At 39.9% G+C, this 19,866-nt stretch overlaps 1 protein-coding gene across 3 annotated transcripts in view; it reads left to right on the top strand.

Annotated features, from left to right (window-relative positions):
* Positions 1 to 19,866, top strand: part of SOAT1 (sterol O-acyltransferase 1) — a 73,278-nt gene that overhangs the window by 7,708 nt on the left and 45,704 nt on the right. For all 3 annotated transcript variants that reach the window (XM_045811344.2, XM_045811343.2, XM_045811341.2), the window contains one exon: positions 3,269 to 3,394. In XM_045811344.2, the coding sequence (XP_045667300.1) occupies positions 3,277 to 3,394 (118 nt within the window). In that variant the 5' untranslated portion in view covers positions 3,269 to 3,276. The remainder of the gene's footprint in view (positions 1 to 3,268; positions 3,395 to 19,866) is intronic.

The raw sequence follows: 19,866 nt of genomic DNA, 5'->3' as shown, positions 1-19,866 counted from the left end.
GGTAGGTACATAGTAGGGGCTCATTAAATCAAAGCTGTTGTTAATACTGCTGTTGTTCCTGCTGCTGCTGCTGTGACCCTTTGGTCGGTAGGTGGGGTTAGCTAGATAAAGGGCAGAGGAGAAACAGCTTTCTAGAGACAGGAGAAGAGTATATGGGGAGACATGGTGACCAAAGACAGTATTTGGGGAATAAAATAACATATCTGCCTTACAGATTATATTGAGATTAAAATACATGTGAAGCACATAAATGTGCAAAAGTACAGTCCCCTTCACGTCCCTGTTTAGATGCAAAAAAAAGAATAGTCCTTATTATTTATTTATTTTTAGAAGAATTTGTTTATTTGTTTGACAGAGCGCGCGTGCGCAAGCAGGGAGAGCGGCAGGCAGAGGAAGAGGGAGAAGCAGGCTCCCCGCTGAGCAGAGAGCCCAACTCTGGGCTCAGTCCCAGGACCCTGGGATCATGACCTGAGCCAAAGGCAGAGGCTTACCCTCCTGAGCCACCCAGGCGCCCCTGTCCTTATTTTTTAATTTCACGTTACCCCCTCTATAATTCCTTCCTTTTTGAAACATCTTGGTTCTTTCTTACATCTTTGTATCTCCATTGTTTTCTTCCCTGATTTCTTCTCTGCTTCTTGATATCTTACTTGGAGGGTCTTCTACAGACTTTAGTTGTCTGTGTCACTTCTCTCATCTTTTCTGTTGGAGAGTAAGATGCTCTTCTGGCTTCCTCTAGCACTGTTACAAAAAGCACTTTTAATTTCATCAGTTGCCCTGACCTCTTTCCTAGGTTCCTCTGAATTGGATCTTACTGGTCTCCTAAAATTTTGACCTGATGTGTTCATCTCACTGTTCCATAATTCTGTTTCATTTGTTTAATTTCTGAAAAAATGAGAAGGGAAATGATCTAGATGAGTCAGATGTTTACATTGCTAAGGAGTGATACTTGAAACAGTCAAACTCAACATGTACTACATTTCATACTGGAAAGGACATTTTAACGTTTAGAAAGCCCATGATTTTAGAATTTAAAAATATGTAGCTTTAAAAATAATGTAGGGAGTACTTCATTATTTTTCTTTTTGCTTCGGACTAATGAAAACATAGTAAAACACTGTTTGGAGTCAACCTTGTACTGTGTTGATAGCAATCTGCCTAAAATTTGACTGTGATCATATTTTTCAGTGCTTGGTATGGCTCACCACTGCCTAACTGAAAAAAAAAAATCCTCCTTTCTTAGGCCTTTACAGTTTAACTCTAGCTCTCCTTTCTGGTCTTTTCCCCTATCACATTTCTCTGTTACCAACTTAAAAAAAATGCGGAAAGTGAATGGTATTTGTGGTTTGGATCTGACCCAGGTTCAAATCTGGCCCTGTGTGGTCTTTGGCAAGTTACTGTCAAGAGAAGAAAAGCAGCCCTTGGCACCCCAGAGTTGTACTGGTACTATCAGCTGCCTTTGATGCTGTTGTGAGCTAGCCTGACACTTAACATCTGGGTCTTCGTGGTGTTCTTATGTTGAACACAAACACTTTCACTGAGTATCAGCATCAGACAAGGCTACTCTGTGACCGTGATGGATCACGTCAAAAACAAGAACATGCCATAATCATGTCTTGACCCAGACAAAACATGAACATTCTCCAAGTCACAAAATATCCAACACCCCTCTCTCCAGGCTATAATGTGAATGATTATTGCTGTTCTACTGGTTACAGCTTTAGCCTCCGTATAGAGATTTGTTGATATACCCAGTCATAGAATTGTTCCCACTTTCTGGCAATACCCAACGAGAGTGAACCCCTGCTTCTTTGGACTCTTCTAAAATATCACCTAGCCAATTCCCAAATCCTAAGTAAGTCATTTTTGATATTCTGAGATTCCCCATAATTTCCCTTGGCATGTGTTCCTAATATATTCAGCTTGGTCAGCTATAGGTGTGTTCCTGGTGTGGGGGAAGAGGGCGTTGACAGTAACTAGTTTGAGCCTTACTTTTTTTTTTTTATATGTGAACTGCGATTAATAACCTCTTTATTGCAGAGTTACGAAGATTAAATGAGAAAATGTAAAGCACCCAGTGGAGTCCTTGAACTTTTAGCTACTCAACAAAGCTTGTTTTCTGTCTTCTAGGAGTCTGATTAGTCATGATCCCCAGACAGGGCTTGGAAGGACCTTGTTTTAACCCTTTCTCATCCATGGAGTGCTCTGTTCTCATCCTTCAGGACTCAGTTCAAATACCTTCTTTTCTGTGAAACCTTTGCATTTCTCCATGAGCTCTTTTGTCTCTGAACTTCAGGTATTGTTTTTACCATTGATTCGGCTCTTAGTTCTATTCTACTTTGTGGCATCTTTGTACTTACCTTCTGTTATCTGATTTTTTAAAAAAAGATTTATTTATTTGAGAGAGAAAGAGTGTGTCAAGCAGACTCCCTGCTGAGCGTGAAGCCTGATCTGGGGCTCAGTCTCACTACTCCCGATTCGTGACCTGAGCCAAAACCAAGAGCTGGACGCTCAACCAGCTGCAGCAGCCAGGCGCTCCCTATTACGCCTTGTTCAACTACGTTGTTCTTTAAGGATGGGGGCTTTGTTAAGTAAGGAACTTTGAAACCAATTATTTTATAAGGACTAGTTTATTTGAATTTGTTATAGTATGTCGTACTCAGAAAATGCTTAAGCATGATGAAAGTAAAACAAAAGGGAGAGAATATGTCGTTGTTCACCTCCCCTAAATATGGTGATACTGTGACATTTGCCTAAGTCAGATACTTCAAAGTAAAGGGGAGCAAAATATGCCACCCCAAAATGTGCCACTTCGGCATATTGATTATTTTGAGTCAAAATTACTTAACATCCGGTGCAAGGAGGACCCTCTGAGCTTTCTTTGTCTTCCTGAAATAGGAAGTAAATCTCCCATGTGGAGCGTACCCCCCCTGTACCAGGAGCGTAGAAGACCTCCCTGTCAGCAGACATGAGGCATTTAGGGCTGAGAAGGCTGTTCATCGAACCTTGTTACTTCTTCAGTGACTTACTACCCAAGTCCAAATCCCTTTGTCTTAGCAGTTCTTCACACATTTATTGTTTCTTTGAAAAGATGTGGCATTGCCTGCTTTGGTCCCATATTTTTATGGTCTCCCCTACATATGAAATTAAATGTTTTTCTCCTGTTAATTTGTTTTAGGTCGATATGATTATCAGACCAGCCCAGAAACCAGAAGAGAAGAAAGGGAAAGTTTTCTTCTCCAACAAAAGCTTTTTATGTCTTCCTTCCTAGATAATACAATGGTGGGTGAAGAGAAGACATCTCTAAGAAAACGGCTGTCAAAGTCCAGGGAAAATTCTGAGGAAAAGGAATACCAGAGAAGCCCTTCAAAGGAGTCCCTAGAGACACCTAGTAATGGTGAGGCTTTTAGTTTTTTTTTGTTTTTTTCTTTCAGCTGTTAAGTTTTATTAACCTTTCTCAGTAAATACGTAGTATGTGAAGTAATTTTTATAGCGAAGATTGCAGAGGGCACGCTTCACTACTGTTGACTCGGGGACCTTGCTGGCAGGGGATGACTTCTTATCTGCTGCCTTGATATCTCCAAGGACCGCTGTTTGTGTCATGTCCTGCACAGCAAACTGGCCTACATGTGGGTACTCCGAGAAGGTCTCCACACACATGGCCTTGCTGGGGGCTATCTGCACAGTGGCCGCCTCACCAGGCCTTAGGGCTTTGAGTTGCCCTCCAGCCTCTCAGCCGAGTGCTGGTCAGTGTTTTCCCTGTGTTCAGGAGATGTGAGCCGTGTGGCAGTCCAGCACTGGGGATCTGTAGCCAGCCTGGATCTGCCTGGGGTGGGGACCATCACCTGTGCCACATCGTGGCCAGCCTCCACGGAGCAGTCGTTCCTGCTGTCTCCGGCCACTTATTGGACACATGCTTCATGTCGAAGCCCACGTTGTCACCAGGCAGGGCCTCTGACAGGCCAGCCTATCGTGGGGCATCTCCACAGACTTGAGCTCGGGTGACATTGGTGGGGACAAAGGTGACCACCATTCCAGGTTTCACAGGCACAGTGCCAGTGCCTCCGATCTTGTACACATCGTGTAGAGGCAGCCTTAGGGGCTTTGTTGACTGGGTGGGAGGGTAGAGTCCAGAGACTTCCAGCAGAGTCACCCCAGTGACGTTTCATTTGTCCTCTTGACTGTCCAGCCAGGGTACATTGTTGCTGTGCCAGCCGGAGATGGGCACAAAGGCCACGGCGGTCAGGTCGTAGCCGATCTTCTTGAGGCAGGTGCTCACTTCCTAGTGATCTGGAAATGCATGGCGCTGGAGATAGGCTCGGCAATGTCCCTGTCGTTGACGGCCACCGTGAGCTGCCAGCTGCTTCAGGCCCAGTGTGTAGGCCCCAGTGCGTGTTCGCAGGTCTGGCTCTTTGGAGATGCCTGCTTCGAACTTGAGCGTGCTGCCACCATGACGAGCACAGCAGTGTTGGCCTCGGGTGTCCAGTGGTCACATTCTTGATGAAGTCCCCGGAGCCTGGAGCATTGATGATGCTGATGTCATGGTGGCTAGTCTGACTTCCATAGGGAGGTGGGAGTGATGATGCCACACTCCACCCCCGCCTTCAGCTTGTCCAGCACCTGGACATATTTGAGGAGCGCTTGCTCATCACTGCTGCCTCCTCCTCGACTGTGTCCGTGGTTCTTTTACCAGTGCTCACATGCTTGTAGATGAGCGCGATGCCTGGCGGGGGTGGACTTGCCCGAGTCCACGTGGCTAAGGATGAGGACGTTGATAGTGTCTTTGCCCATGGCGATAGGTTCGTTAGTCACTGCTCTAAAGAAAAGGAAGCAAACTCGATTCAGAGATCAGCAAGAGCTACAGCAGCTGGGAGAGACTTGTAATTTTTGGCAGTGAGTGAATAAGAGTAAATTCAGTGCTTTAGGTCAGGGACTGACATCTCTTGAGCTCTCTTAATTATAAGGGGGTATGCAGGTAGTGTGAAGGCACAGGGGTGAAAGATAAATTGATAAAGAGAATGGAAAGGAACATTTTGATTTAAGTGCCGATCACAGCCGCATTGTATTGGTGACACTGGTGTGTAAATCGCTGCGCATGGCAGAGGTGAGCTTTAGTGATGTAAGTGGAATTTGCAGTGTCTACTTTAGGATTTATATTACATAGAGTTTCCTGTATCTGGTAACAAAGAGATTAGAAAATAAGCCCTTTCTTGTTGATGAATTCAATGAACATTTTTTGGGGGTATGTACTGTGTTTTAGACACCATCCAGTTATTTATTCCTTCAGTCACCTAACCTATCAGTAATTACTGGTGCCCTGCTAGGCGCTGGGCCTACCGCGGTGGCCATTACCTGTGTGTTTGCCTTCATGGAGTTCCAGTTAAGTGAATGAGAATCCCTCCCTCAGGTGATATAATTAGATTATTAAAATAAGTGCTACTAATTATTCCTGGTAGATGTAATGAGCATAGTGAGACTAATTAGCAGGGTACCTAACTTAGTTTAGTACAGGGCTGTACATCTTGGGGGAGGGAGAGATTAAGGAGTTTTGCTAGTTCTCCTATCCAAGTTTGCTTAACACACAAATACAAAGAGTAGGACACAGTGCTTGTTGTTAAGGTCAAGGCTTAATGCTTAAGATTGATAGACCTGTGAGCACAACTCCAGCTGATGTCATCTGTTGCATCAGCCTATTTATTTTTGCAATGACATTTGTATAGGTCTGATTTCAAGAAGGATTTGAAATTTGAGCCTTGTTTGGTTAACAAATAGGGATGGACCTTTCTGAGACAGGTTGTTTTTGGCTTCGTGAGACTTCTTTCATAAACAGTCTTTTGCTTTTCCTACTTAAATCTAATTGTAAATTCAGCTGGATCCCACCTGGAATATAAATGTTGCTGCTTATGTTTGCATGATGAAGTTTATTGATTGTTAGGCTCTTCATTTGCTATTTATGAAATACTTATTTTGTGTATTGTTAGTTTTAATATGATATAAAATGTGAAATTTGTACACAAGGATGAGTCAGCATTGAGTAGAAACCTTCCCCTTCTGTGATTGATTCTAGGACTGGGTAATAATCCATGTTGTCTGTCTTAGAGACAGAAAAATCACTTCTTTATTGAAACTTTCTGTCACCAGATGCGATTTTCTCTTTTCGTTCCAATTTGTAAAAAGCTTTTTTTTTTGAAGATTTTATTTATTTCTTTGACAGAGGGAGAGATAGCCAGCAAGAGAGGGAACACAAGCAGGGGGAGTGGGAGAGGGAGAAGCAGGCTCCCAGTGGAGGAGCCTGATGTGGGGCTCGATCCCAGAACGCTGGAATCACGCCCTGAGCCGAAGGCAGACGCTCAACGACTGAGCCACCCAGGCGCCCCAATTTGTAAAAAGCTTTAAAATTACTCTTAATTTCTGCATATTTTTAGTACTGCTTATTGTCTTAGTTAATTTAAGTTTTAGACATTCCAAGTTCTTCTAATACAGATATTAAAAATTGAATTGCTTAGCTTGAAATGAAAAGCATGACCTCCTTGGTTGTAATGCTGAACTGAAAATAGAATGTGTTTCTCCACTTGCTTTAACATTTGTTCACTTTGGGGAAGAAGCGGATGGGTAAAATGGGGCCTTGAGAGCAAGCCCTGCCAGTCAGTGTGGCCCACTAACCACGACTAGGGTCATCTGCACCACCTGGGAACCTGTTAGAAATGCCTCACCTCACCTTTACTGAATAAGGTTTTACTTTAATAAGCTTTGCAGGTTATCTGTAGGTTCATATATGAGGCATAGTTCTTAAAGGGCCGGTTCTCAGGTGGTGTGTGCTTTGGAAGCCTCCAGAAGAATGGAACTATTAGGATATAGATAGATACATAGAAAGATTTATTATGAGGTATTGGCCCAGGTGGAGGCTGAGAAGTCAGTCCCACGGTCTTCGTCTATAGGCGGGAGTCCCAGGGAAGCCAGTATGTAATTCCAACCCAAATCGAAAGCCTTCAGAGGCCTGACAAACCAGAGGCTAATAGCGCAAGTCTCCCTCTGAGGCCTGAGAACCGGGGAAGAAGGCGGATGTCCCAGTTTAATCCAGAGCACACATTTGCCCTTCCTCTGCCCTTCGTCCTACTCAGGCGCTCCAGCACTGGGGAGGGCGATCTTCTTTACTTAGTCTGGTTCAAATGCTTATCTCTTCTGGAAACGCCCTTATACCTAGAAACTATATTCTATCAGCTCTCTGGGCATTCCTTAGCCCAGTCAAGTTGACACGTAAAATTAATCTGTAGAATGAAAAGAAATCATTCAGAACAAAAACAGTTTATTAGAGCCCACTGTAGATGTACTCAATCAGAATCTCAGGATAAGGGTCCCAGGAATGTTAAGTTTGAAAGTTTGCTGGATAATACTGACTTGAGACCCACTGTTATCAAGAGCTCACACTTAACTGTCTTGCGATACATCATTTTGACATTGCTCTAAGGATTTATTCATTACACTCTACTTGGCGTAATTCTTGAAATCTTATTCTGTGGTTCAGAATTCTAGTAAGCTATGGATGTGATGAGTTTATGTCCTAATTTGCTCAGTTTAGTCTCATAGGTTTCCTGTGTCCAGCCTAATTCTTTATGGTGGCCCCTTGCATTCTCAGAGGTGGACCAGTTTATTTGATAAAGTGTCACCCAACTTTTGGGTTATTGAGTTAATAGTGGCCATTACTGTGATTTCATGGTATTGACATTTTCACAAAATTATCTTTAGTTTATCCAGTGCCTATTAGGTGAAATTACGATTAATTAGCTTTGTTGTATTTTGTAGCATTTGTTTGAAATACTTGTTTGAAATACCAGTTCTGAAGATAACAACTTTTTGTCTAAATTGGAAAAAATGTTATCATTACGCGATTTTAAAAGTAATGCCTGCTTATCTAAAAAAAGTTGTTATTGTGCCGTTATGTACCTGCAGTTAAAGTGTTCAGTTAGTTCAAAATATACAGAAAAGGATAAATAAGAAAGCAGAAGTGACTCAAATTCTGTCATGGAAAAATGAGTATGTGTTGTCCAGACATTTCATTTCCATAAATTTTTAACTTCTTACATAAATAGAATAGTTTAGAAGTTGTTTAGTAACAGGGATTCCAAGAACCCCATGATAGACATCTTTCCATTGTCAAGTAGTAGATGAGTGGCTACAAAGTATTTTATATGTGTCATGTTTACTTGTTTCCCTGATGAATATTTTTTTCTGCTATAAATAAATGTTAATGAACATTTTTACATATTCCTCAGATGCCTAAGGTAGAATTGCAGGGTCAGAGTTGTTATTTTAAAATAAATATTTTGATATATATTGTACTGGGTTGCGGCATTTACCTTATACTCTGTAAATTTGTCCTTCCCTGTTTTTGGTGTTACTATGTTAAAATTTTAAAAATCTTATTTCTCCCTTACTAACTCTTTTCATGACTGTATGCCTAGCTGTTTTTTTCCTGCTTTTACCTTCTGATTTGCATTTCTTGTAATTTGCTGTGGAATGGTTCAGTTCTAGGAGTACATAGAAATGATGGCCCTGTGTAACTTAAGAGAAAAAGCTAATAACATTTAGAATCGTAACTAGACCCAGTATTAGCTTTGCCATTTCCTATTTGTTGTTGTTAGATTTATTTGAGCAAGAGGGAGGGGGAGAGAGAGAGAAAGAAAGAGAGTGAGCATGTGCACATGAGTAGGGGGAGGGCAGAGGGGGAGAGAGAGAGAGAAAGAGTGAGCATGTGCACATGAGTAGGGGGAGGGCGGAGGGGGAGGGAGAGAGAATCTCAGACTTACTGCTGAGCGTGGAGCCTGGCTTGGGGTTTGATTCCATGACCCCAAGATCGTGACCTGAGCTGAAACCAAGAGTCGGACCTCAACTGACTGAGCCACCCATGCGCCCAGCAGTTCTGTCTTTATGCTGAATGTGGAAAATGATTTGAATCGAGTTTGGTCTAGGTTCTTTCTCTTTTTCTCCTCATTTTCTTCTCTTCTCTTTTTTTCCCTACTCCTTCCTCCTCCTCATAGCCCTTTTTCCTCTTCCTTTCTCTTTTCCTTTCCATTCATATACCATAAAATTCACTAATATTTTAAAGTACACAATTCAGTGGTTGCAAGTATATTTACAAGGTTGTATAGCCATCATCACTGCTTGCTTCTAGAACATTTGTATCACCCCAGAATGGAACTCCGTGGATATAATAGTCACTCTCCATATTCCCCTTCTCTCAGCTCTGGCAACTTCTAATCTACTCCTGTCATTTTGGATTTGCCTATTCTGGGCATTTCATATAAAAGGAATTACAGAATATGTGATGTTTTATGTCTGGCTTCTCACTTAGCATGATGCTTTCCATGTTTTAGCATGTTTCATTACTTCATTCTTTTTGAAGGCTAAACAGTATTCCGTTGTATGGATAAACCTTTGTTTATCTGTTTATTAGCTGATAAACATTTGATTGTTTGGGTTGTTTATAGTTTTTGGCTCTTAGGAATAATATTGCTATGACTATTCATGTATAAGCTTTGTGTGAACTAAAGTTTTTACTTCTCTTGGGTATATACCTAGAAATGGGGTTGTTGAATCATATGGTATATTAATGTTTAACTTTTTTTTTTTTTGAAGATTTTATTTATTTATTTGAGAGAGATCACAAGCAGGGTAAGGCACAGAGGGAGAAGCTGACTCGAGCAGGGTGAGGAGCAGAGAGAGAGGGAGAAGCAGACTCTCTGCTGAGCAAGGAGCCTGACGTGGGGCTCGATCCTGGAACTCCAGGATCATGACCCAAGCTGAAGGCAGACACTCAACTGACTGAGCCACCCAGGCGCCCCAGCGTTTGACTTTTTAAAAAGATTTATTTGAGAGAGAGAGAGAGAGGGAGCACGCGCATGTGCACGGGTGTGGGTAGGGAGGGGGAGAGGGAGAGAGAATCTCAAGCAGACTCTGTGCTGAGCAAGAGCCTGAAGTGGAGCTGGATCTGAAGACCCTGAGATCATGACCTGAGCCAAAACCAAGGGTTGGACACTTAACTTACTGACTGTACCACCCAGGCACTCTCTAATGTTTAACTTTTTGAAGAATTGCCAAACTCTTCCAAAGCAGCTACACCATTTTATATTCCTACCAGCAATGTGTTAGGGTTTGTTTCTCCACATCCTCACCAATACTTGTTATTATGTGTCTTTTGATGATAACATCCTAGTGGGTGTGAAGTGGTATCTCTTGTGGTTTTGAATTGCATTTACCTGATGGCTAATGATATCGAATGCCTTTTCATGTGCTTATTGGTATTTGTACTTTTTTTTTTTTTTTTTTTTTTTTGAGAAATGTCTGTTCGTATCCCTTGCTCATTTTTTAACTTGGCCTTTTATAGAGTTCCAAGAGTATTTTATTCTGGATACCAGACCCTTAACAGATAAATAATTTGCAAATAATTTCTCCCATTTTGGGGGTTGTCTTCTCACTTTCTTGACGATATCCCTCCCAGTACAGTGAATCTTGGGCACCTGGGTGGCTCAGTCAGTTGGGCATCCAACTCTTGATTTCAGCTCAGGTCATGATCTCAGTGTTGTGAGATGGGACTGCATATCAGGCTCGGTGCTCGGTGTGGAGTCCCCTTGAGATTTTCTCTCTCCCTCTCCCACTCCCCCCCTTCTGCACATTCCATCTCTAAATAAATATAAATAAATAAAATCTTTTAAAATGGTTATGAATCCAACTTATTTTTTTCTTTGGTTACTTGTAGATGTCCTAAGAAAATCATTGCCTAATCCAAGGTCATACGGATACTTAAAAATGACTTTATTTTTCATTGTGGCACAAGACACGTAACGTAAAACTTAGCAGCTTAACCATTTTTAAATCCACAGTTCAGTAGTATTTCCTGCATTGATGTTGTTGTGCAGCTGTCACCACCATCCATCTCTAAAACTCTTCATTCCCAATCCCTGGCGACCATTCTACTTTCTGTCTCTGTGATTTTTGAGTGTTCTAAGTTTCTCACATAAATGGAATCACTTGGAGAAAGAATTTGGCTTTTTGTGACTGGCTCAGTTTATTTAGCCTATTGTCCTCCAGGTTTGCCTGTGTTGAATAAATATATCAGAATTTCCTGACCCTTATACTACACAGAAGAGTCTATTCAGAAAGGGTTGCAGATTTATTTATTTTTTAATTTTTTTAAAGGGTTTTATTTATTTATTTGAAAGAGAGAGACACAGCGAGAGAGGAAACACAAGCAGGGGAGTGGGAGAGGAAGACGCAGGCTCCTAGCAGAGCAGGGAGCCTGATGCGGGGCTCGATCCCAGGACCCTGGGATCATGTCCTGGGCCAAAGGCAGACGCTTAAGGACTGAGCCACCCAGGCGCCCCGTAGGGTTGCAGATTTAAATATAAGACTTGAAACTGTAACACTCCTAGAAGAAAACATAGAAGAGAAGCTTTAGGACATTGGGTTTGACAATGATTTCTTGAATGTGACATCAAAAACATGCAACAAAAGCCAATTTACACAAGTGGGACCACATCAAATTGAAAAGTTTCTGCACAGCAAACACAACAATTAGCAGAGTGAAAAGGCAACCTGTAGAATGGGAGAAAGTATTTGCAAGCTATGTATCTGATGAAGAATTGATACAATATATGAGCAACTCCTATAATTCAATTGCAGAATAACAACCAGATTTTAAAAACTGGCAAAGGACTTGAATAGACATTTCTTCAAAGAAGAGCTACAAATGGCCAATGTGGGTGTATGGAAGGCGCTCAACATCACTAATCATCAGGGCAGTGCAAATCAAACCACAGTGATACCACTTATACTGTTAGAACAAACAGAAGATAGAAAGTGTTAGCCAGAATGTGGAGAATTTGGAACCCTTATATCCTGTTGATGGGACTATAAAATGATGCATCTGCTCTGGAAAATGGTATGGTGGTTCCTCTAAAATTTAAACATAGAATTACTGTATGATTCAGTTCTCTTACTTCTGGGTATATATCCAAAAGAATTGGAATTGGGAACTCTGAGATATCTGCACTTATGTGTTTATTGCAGCATTATCTACAATTGCCAAGATAGGTATCCATTGATAGGTGAATGGATAAAGAAAGTGTGGCATGTATATACAGCAGAGTATTATTCAGCGTTTAAAAAGAAGGGAATCCTGCCATCTAGGACAACATGGATGAACCTAGAGGACATTGTACTAAGTGCAATAAGCCAGTTACAGAAAGACAAGTAAACATATGATTCCACTTACATGAAGTATCTAAAGTAGTCAGACTCATGGAAATAGTAGGCATGATGTTTGGTTGAATCTAGAGGAAATGGGGAGTTCTTGTTTAAAGCTTATGAAATTACGGTTACGAAAAATGAATAAGCTGTAGAGATCTGACATATAGCACTACGCTTACATAGTTTTTTTTTTTTTTTAAAGATTTATTTATTTGAGAGAGAGAAAGAGCATGTGCATGTACGTGGGCAGGGGGGAGAGGTAGAGAGATAACCAGACTCAATGCTGAGCAGGGAGCTGGATGCAGGACTTGATCCCAGGATCCTGGGGTCATGACCTGAGCCAAAGGCAGACACTTAACCCCCTGAGCCACCCAGGCACCCTGTGTGCTTACATAGTTAACAGTACTGTTATACTTAAAAATTTAAGAGGGTAACTCTCATTACCCTCATGTAAAGTGTTTTTATCACAATACAGAAAATAAAAATTCCCATTTGAAGGCTGAAGAATATTCTCTTGCATGTATATACCACATTTTCTTTGTCCATTGATGGGCAGCTAGGTTGCTTCTAACTTTTTGGCTGTTGGGAACATGTGTACAAAAATTTATTTGAGCCCCTGCTTTCATTTTTTATGGATATATATCCAGAAGTGGAGTTGTGAGACCATATGGTAATTCTGTTCTTAATTTTCTGAGGAACAGCCATAGTGTTTTTCACAGCAGCCACATTTTACATTTTCACCAGTAGGGTTCTCACAAGGGTTCTGTCTCTTCACATCCTCACCACCCTTGTTATTTTCTGTTTGTTTATTTGATAGTAACCGTAATAACAGGTGTGAAGTGATTTCTCACTGTGGTTTTGATTTGCATTTCCCTAATGATGAGTGATATGTAATGCATCTTTTCATGTGCTATTGGGCATTTATATATCTGATTTGGAGAAATGTCTATTAAGTCCTTTGCCTATTTAAAAATTTATTCTCTTTTAAATTTCTAATTGTGGTAAGAATATACCTAACAGTATTTCCCATCTTAACCATTTTTAAGTGTACAGTTCAGTAGCATTAAGTGTATTCACGTTGTTAGGCAGCAGAGCTCCAGAGCTTTTTCATCTTATAAAACTGAAATCATATTCATTAAGTAACTCATTTCCCTCAGTCTCTAGTAACCATCGTTCTATATTTTCTGTTTTTGTGAATCTGACTAGTAAGTGTCTTTCCATTTATTTAGGTTGTCTTTAATTTCTTAAAACAGTATTTTATGGTGATTTTCAGAATATAAGTTTTGCACTTTTTTTGGTTAAATTTATTCCTGAGTATATTGTTCTTTTTGATGCTATTGTAAGTGGAGTTGTTTTTGTTTCTTTTTTTTTTTTCTTTTCTGAAAGTAAATGGAATTCTTTTTCTTAGTTTCATTTTCTGATTGTTGCTACTGTGGAAATGCAGCTGGTTTTGTATATTGATACTGTATCTTGCAGCCTTGTTGAATTCATTTGTTAGCTCTAATAGTTTTTTGCGTGTGTGGTTTTTGTCGTATTTATTATGTACAAGATCATGCCGTCTGCAACAAAGAGTTCTTCATTTCCGGTCTGCATGCCTTTTCATTTTGTTGCCTATTTGCACTTGCTAGAATTCCAGTACAATATTGACTAGAATCAGCAACAGTAAACAAATTTGTCCTGTTGATCTTAGGGGGTAAGCTTTTAGTCTTTCTGTGAATTATGATAGCTGTGGGTTTTTTTTTTAATCAGGTAAGGAAGTTCTCTGCCTTTCTTCTGATTTACAGGTAGTGCTTATTCTTGACTGTCTTTCATTTTGCTGTTTTGTTCACTTTCATAACTAATCAGTATACTACTACTACACATCAGTTCTGTCATGTGCCAGGCACTGTTTTAAGTGTTTTACAAATAACAGCTCAGTTGATATATTTTAGTTCTATTCAGTTTCAGCATTTTTGATACATGTATCTATCTGAATATCCGGAGAACATTCCTTTTGTAACAAATTTTGAGAATTCTTTGGCAAAAATATATGAAAAAAAGTTTTAAGTAGTATTATTCTATAATCATTCCCCTTTGTTCAGTATACTCATCTAATCCTAAAACTGGCCAGTCCACATAGAGCATTGAACAACTCAGGAGGTTGAGAGCACATTTTTTTCACATTTTTTTTTCATTAAGGTAAGAGGAAAACATGTTTATTTTAGAAAATGCAGATAAGCAAAAGTTCAAGTGTTTACAGTTTTTCTTTGGGTACATTCCTAGAAATTGTTTTAGGTCAAAGGAATACATATTTTTGAGGGTTTTTGGGGTAGGTATTGCCAAATTGCTCTCTGGAAATAATGCACTCCTAGTAGCAATATGAATAGATGATATGAACTTTTGAATAAATTATATGGCATTTTGAGAGATGAAAAATTCCACTTACTTGAAAAATGTTTTGTACGGTGAGACATAACAATTGCCAGCAGCAATAAATTTATTGAATATTAATTAGTACTTTTAAAATAGCCTTTAAGGTCAAAAGAGTAAGTTTGAATATCTTAGTTCATTACATGAAGATAGAAGAAATGGAAAATACTAGCTGAGACTTTGACAGCTTTTTAACTTAAAAAAAAAAAAGTCATGCTAAAAATAATCCTGAAAAGGTTTCAGATTCTGAGAGAGCAAACAAAATATTGTTAATGATTATTTTTTTCTGAGTTGTAATATATCTGAGGCAAATTTGTGTTTGAGAAGAATTGGCTAAAAATCATTTGAATATAGTTTTGCCTGGACATAACAGGTACATTCATTTTTATTTATTTATTTTTAAAAAGATTTTATTTATGTACTTGAGATAGAGCAAGAGAGAGAGCAGAAGCTGCAGGGTGGAGCAGAGGGAGAGGGAGAAGTAGGCTTCCCACTGAGCAGGGAGCCCCACGCAGGGCTGGGTCCCAGGACCCTGAGATCACGACCTGAGCCAAAGGCAGGTGCTTAACCAACTGACCCAACTAGGGGGCCCCTGTTTTTATTTTTTAAAAAGATTTTATTCATTTATTTGAGAGAAAAAACAGCGTGAGGGTTGCGGGAGTGGAGGGAGAGGCGCAAGCAGACTCTGAGCGCTGAGTGCGAAGTGGGATGTGGGGCTGATCCCACTACCCAGAGATCACGATGGGAGCCAAAATCCGGAGTTGGGTGCTCAGCTGACTGAGACACCCAGGCGCCCCAGGTACACTCAGTTTTAAATAATGGGATATGAAGTACAGCCTGAGTATTTTGAAAGAAAGGTCAATAATTGTCTTTTGCTTTTAAATATGTTGCCAAGTCCTGGAACTGGACTAGAACTGCATATTGTAACAATGTACTGATGGGGAAAATATACAATTAACTTTGATGGTTTTTTTAGAAATATGTAGAGATGAAATGTTTGAAGGAAGAGCTTTTTTTTTCCCCCTAAGATTTTACTTTTAAGTAATTGCTACACCCAACGTGGGGCTTGAACTTAACAATCCTGAGATCAAGTCACATGCTCTACTACTGACTGAGACAGCCAGGCACCCAAAGCTTGCATTTTTAAATCTTTGTTCTATCACAAACTTTCTGGAATCTAAATAGTTCTAATAATTTTATCAAAAGTTTCAATCTCGGAATTCTAAGTTCTTAGAATAAGAATTGGTATCAGCAAGGGGTGCCTGGTTGGCTCAGTCAGTTAAGCACCTGACTCATGGTTTCGGCTTAGGTCGTGTTCTGAGGGTCATGGGATCAAGCCCCGTGTGGGGTTTTGTACTCAGGGTGAAGTCTGCTGAAGATTCTCTCTCTCCCTCACCTTCTGCTCCTTCCCCTGTTCTCTCTCTCTCAAAGAATTGCTCTTAGCAGTCATTTAATTATGCCCTCCTATCCACACATATATCTGAGATTAAAGTCTGATTTACTGCCTTCTAGCCAACAGGTTAATCAAATGTGGGTTAAGTACCTTTGATGTATAAATAAGGCATTGTCCTAGGTTTGTTAGTAGGGGGATTTGGGTGAATAAGATGCTAAAACAGAAAGTCCCATGTTACAAATGGTAGTTAAGTAATAGTAACTAAATGGTATAGGACACTAAATGTGGTTGGGGACGAGGCTTCCTCTAAAATGGAGGGAAGTGTCTCACAGAAGTAGAATTTGTATTTGGCCTTTGAAGAAGAGGCGGGGAAGGGCTTCAAGCCAGAAGAAGGGAGTGAGTTTGTGAAGGCATAGAGTTGAAGACCATAAACTGAAGGGCTTGGTGTTGTTTGCTTTTAGAGAGGATTGGTGGGGTGAGGGTGGAGGTAGTATTGACAGATTTGTGGTTTGTTTTCATGGATATGAAGACAGTTGGAAAGGCAGGAGGAAGTCAGAAAATGGGGCTTAACGTCTTACTGTGTATTTAGTCATTGATGGACTACCTGCCTGTCAGTGCTTAGCTTGTCCCTCATGCAAAACCATGGAGAGCAAATAGATTAGGTTCATTAAGGTATCTTATCTTCTCATTAGTGATGCTGCGGACTCTTCTGTCGCAGGCCCTAAGGAAGCTTTATAATTCCTCATTATATAATACATCAGCTGAGAATTGTAATCTACATGAAATCTTGTATTTTTAGGAAGCTTTGTAATTCTTCATTACATCAGCTGAGAATTGTAATCTACATGAAATCTTTTTTTTTTTTTTTTTACCACAAATTATCTCCTGATTTTAAAATAAGATACGGCATTGTAAAAGTTTAATGATAGGCAGGCTAATTCTCTTATTGTGTGTGGCAACCCACCCACACAGTTGATAACAGGTATGGTGATAAAGGAAAAATAAACCAAAGTTAACTCTAGTTGAGGAATAGGGTTCCTAGATTATTTGGATTATAGAACAGAAACCTGTTTATAGCTTTAAAAAAATTATAGACCAGGGGCGCCTGGGTGGCTCAGTCGTTAAGTGTCTGCCTTCAGCTCAGGGCGTGATCCCGGCGTTCTGGGATCGAGCCCCACATCAGGCTCCTCTGTTGGGAGCCTGCTTCTTCCTCTCCCACTCCCCCTGCTTGTGTTCCCTCTCTCGCTGGCTGTCTCTCTCTGTCAAATAAATAAATTAAAAAAATCTTAAAAAAAAAAATTGCTGGAATATGCTTATAAAGTTTTAAATTTAAAGTAATATGTGAAAAAATTCAAACATTGGAGACTGTTATAAAGTAACAGCTCTCTTTCCTTTAAGTAGTCATTTTCTTTTTCCTGTGTGTAGGATCATATTTGGGATCTCTCCTGCAATTTGCATTTTCTAAACTTAGTAAATCTTAGATGTCTTTTTTATTCAGTGTATGTAAGTTTTTGAAAGTATGTATGTGGGTATTTCTGTTGCACAAATGCTTGGTAATTTATTTATTTATTTTTAAAGATTTTATTTATTTATCTGACAGAGACACGCAGTGAGAGAGGGAATACAAGCAGGGGGAGTGGAAGAGGGAGAAGCAGACTTCCCACTGAGCAGGGAGCCCGATATGGGGCTCGGTCCTAGGATCCTGGGATCCTGACCTGAGCCAAAGGCAGATGCTTAAGGACTAAGCCACCCAGGCGCCCCACTTTGGTAATTTATTTAACTTATCTTTTATTTTATTTTATTTATTTATTTATTTATTTATATATCTATCTATCTATTTATTTATTTATTTTTTAAAAGATTTTATTTATTTATTTGACAGAGATAGAGACAGCCAGCGAGAGAGGGAACACAAGCAGGGGGAGTGGGAGAGGAAGAAGCAGGCTCATAGCAGAGGAGCCTGACGTGGGGCTCGATCTCATAACGCCCGGATCATGCCCTGAGCCGAAGGCAGATGCTTAACCGCTGTGCCACCCAGGCGCCCCTTAACTTATCTTTCATTGGTGGACATTTCAGTTGCATTGGCATTTCAGTATCATAAACGGTGCTGTAGGAAGCATTCATTTTTTTTTTTTTAAGATTTTATTTATTTATTCATGAGAGGAAGAGAAAGGCAAAGGGAGAGGCAGGCTCCCACTGAGCAAGGAGCTTAATGTGGGACTTGATCCCAGGACCCCAGGATCGCGACCTGAGCCAAAGACAAACGCTTAACTCACTGAGCCACCCAGCTGCCCTGCAGGAAGCATTCTTGAAACAGTATCATTGCTTACTTGTGCTAGTGTGTGTGTAGGACACTTAAAAGTGAAATTTCTGGATCGGAGAGTTTTTTTATTCAAAATTTAGATTACTAAATTTCTTTCAAAAATGTTGTATCAGTTCACATGTATATGGTTTTCCCATACAGTTACCAATATGTCTTTACCAATCTTTTTTTAGACTTTGCTACTTTGATGGGTGACAAACAGTATAGCATATAGCATAAATTTGTTCTCATAAATAATAAGTGAGGTAGAGAACTTCTTTGATGCATTTATTGACTGTTTATTTTTTCTTTAAAAACCTTATTCTGTCCATTTTTGTTCTTTACCTGGTAGCTATTATTTTTCTTCATTCATTCATTTATTAAAATATTTTATTTATTTATTTGAGAGAGAGAGCATGAGTTGGGGGGGAGGGGCAGAGGGAGAAACAGACTCCCTGCTGAGCAGGGAGACCATGCTGGCTGATCCTAGGACCCTGGGATCATTACCTGAGCTGAAGGCAGACGCTTAACCAACTGTGTTACGCAGGTGCCCCATTTTTCTTCTTTTATAAATAACTTACATTTAAAGGAAATAAATCCTTTGACTAGCATGTACTGTGAATATTTTTAAAACTAGCTACTTGTTTTTTGGCTTTGCTTATGGTGTACCTTGCCATGTTTAATTTTTATGTTATTAAATATTCTTTTATTGCTTTTAGATTTCTTGTCATGCTTAGAAATCATCCAAGATTATGAAGAAGGAAAACATGATTTTTTTTAACTTATTTTTTTTGGTTTTTATACTTAAATATTTGATCCATATGAAATTTATTTTGAATAATTGAGAATTTTAAAAGGTTTTTGAGGTCAGTGGAGCAGTAGAAGGTGATAAGTAGATTATACTATCTTATCTCCCCTTTTGCTTTAAGATTGATAAATGATTGGGGCTCCTGGGTGGCTCAGTCAGTGAAGCCTCCGACTCTTGAGGCTCTTGATTTCATCTTGGATTGTGGTGTCACGATGGTGAGATTGAGCCTCGTGTCGGGCTCTATGCTCAGTGAAGAGTCTGCTTGAGATTCTGTCTCTCCTTCTCCCTCTGCCCCTTCCCCTCAAGCAATCTCTCAAATAATAAATATATAATCTTAAAAAAAAGATTGATAAATGATTGATTCTTTCAAGGAATACTTGTAACCATAACCATCCCATGGACTTGTAGTGACTTTCACTCTTTCAGATTACTTCTCTGTGGAGAGCAAAGTGCAGCTGGGATGAAGATCTAAAGCATAGTCAACGAGAGCTCGAAGATGAGTTTGAGTTTCTCTAGGCAATAAAAACCTGCTAGTCGGTGCCTACACATTAGCTAATTCTGTACTTGCCACAAAGAGACAAAGAAAATGTTAGAAGAACTGAAACTTGAAAACATGGTTATTAGTCACTGCTTAGAACATAGTTGTCTTTAGGAATGTAGTCACTGTAAGTAGGCCTTGATTTTTTGTTTTGTTTTGTTTTGTTTTATTTT

This window comes from Ursus americanus, chromosome 2 (genome assembly GCF_024610735.1).
Source record: "Ursus americanus isolate L20-20 chromosome 2, mUrsAme1.1.p, whole genome shotgun sequence".
In the NCBI taxonomy this organism is placed as follows: domain Eukaryota; kingdom Metazoa; phylum Chordata; class Mammalia; order Carnivora; family Ursidae; genus Ursus; species Ursus americanus.
Note: the sequence above shows the minus strand (reverse complement) of the source record. Positions and strands in the feature narration are given on the sequence as shown.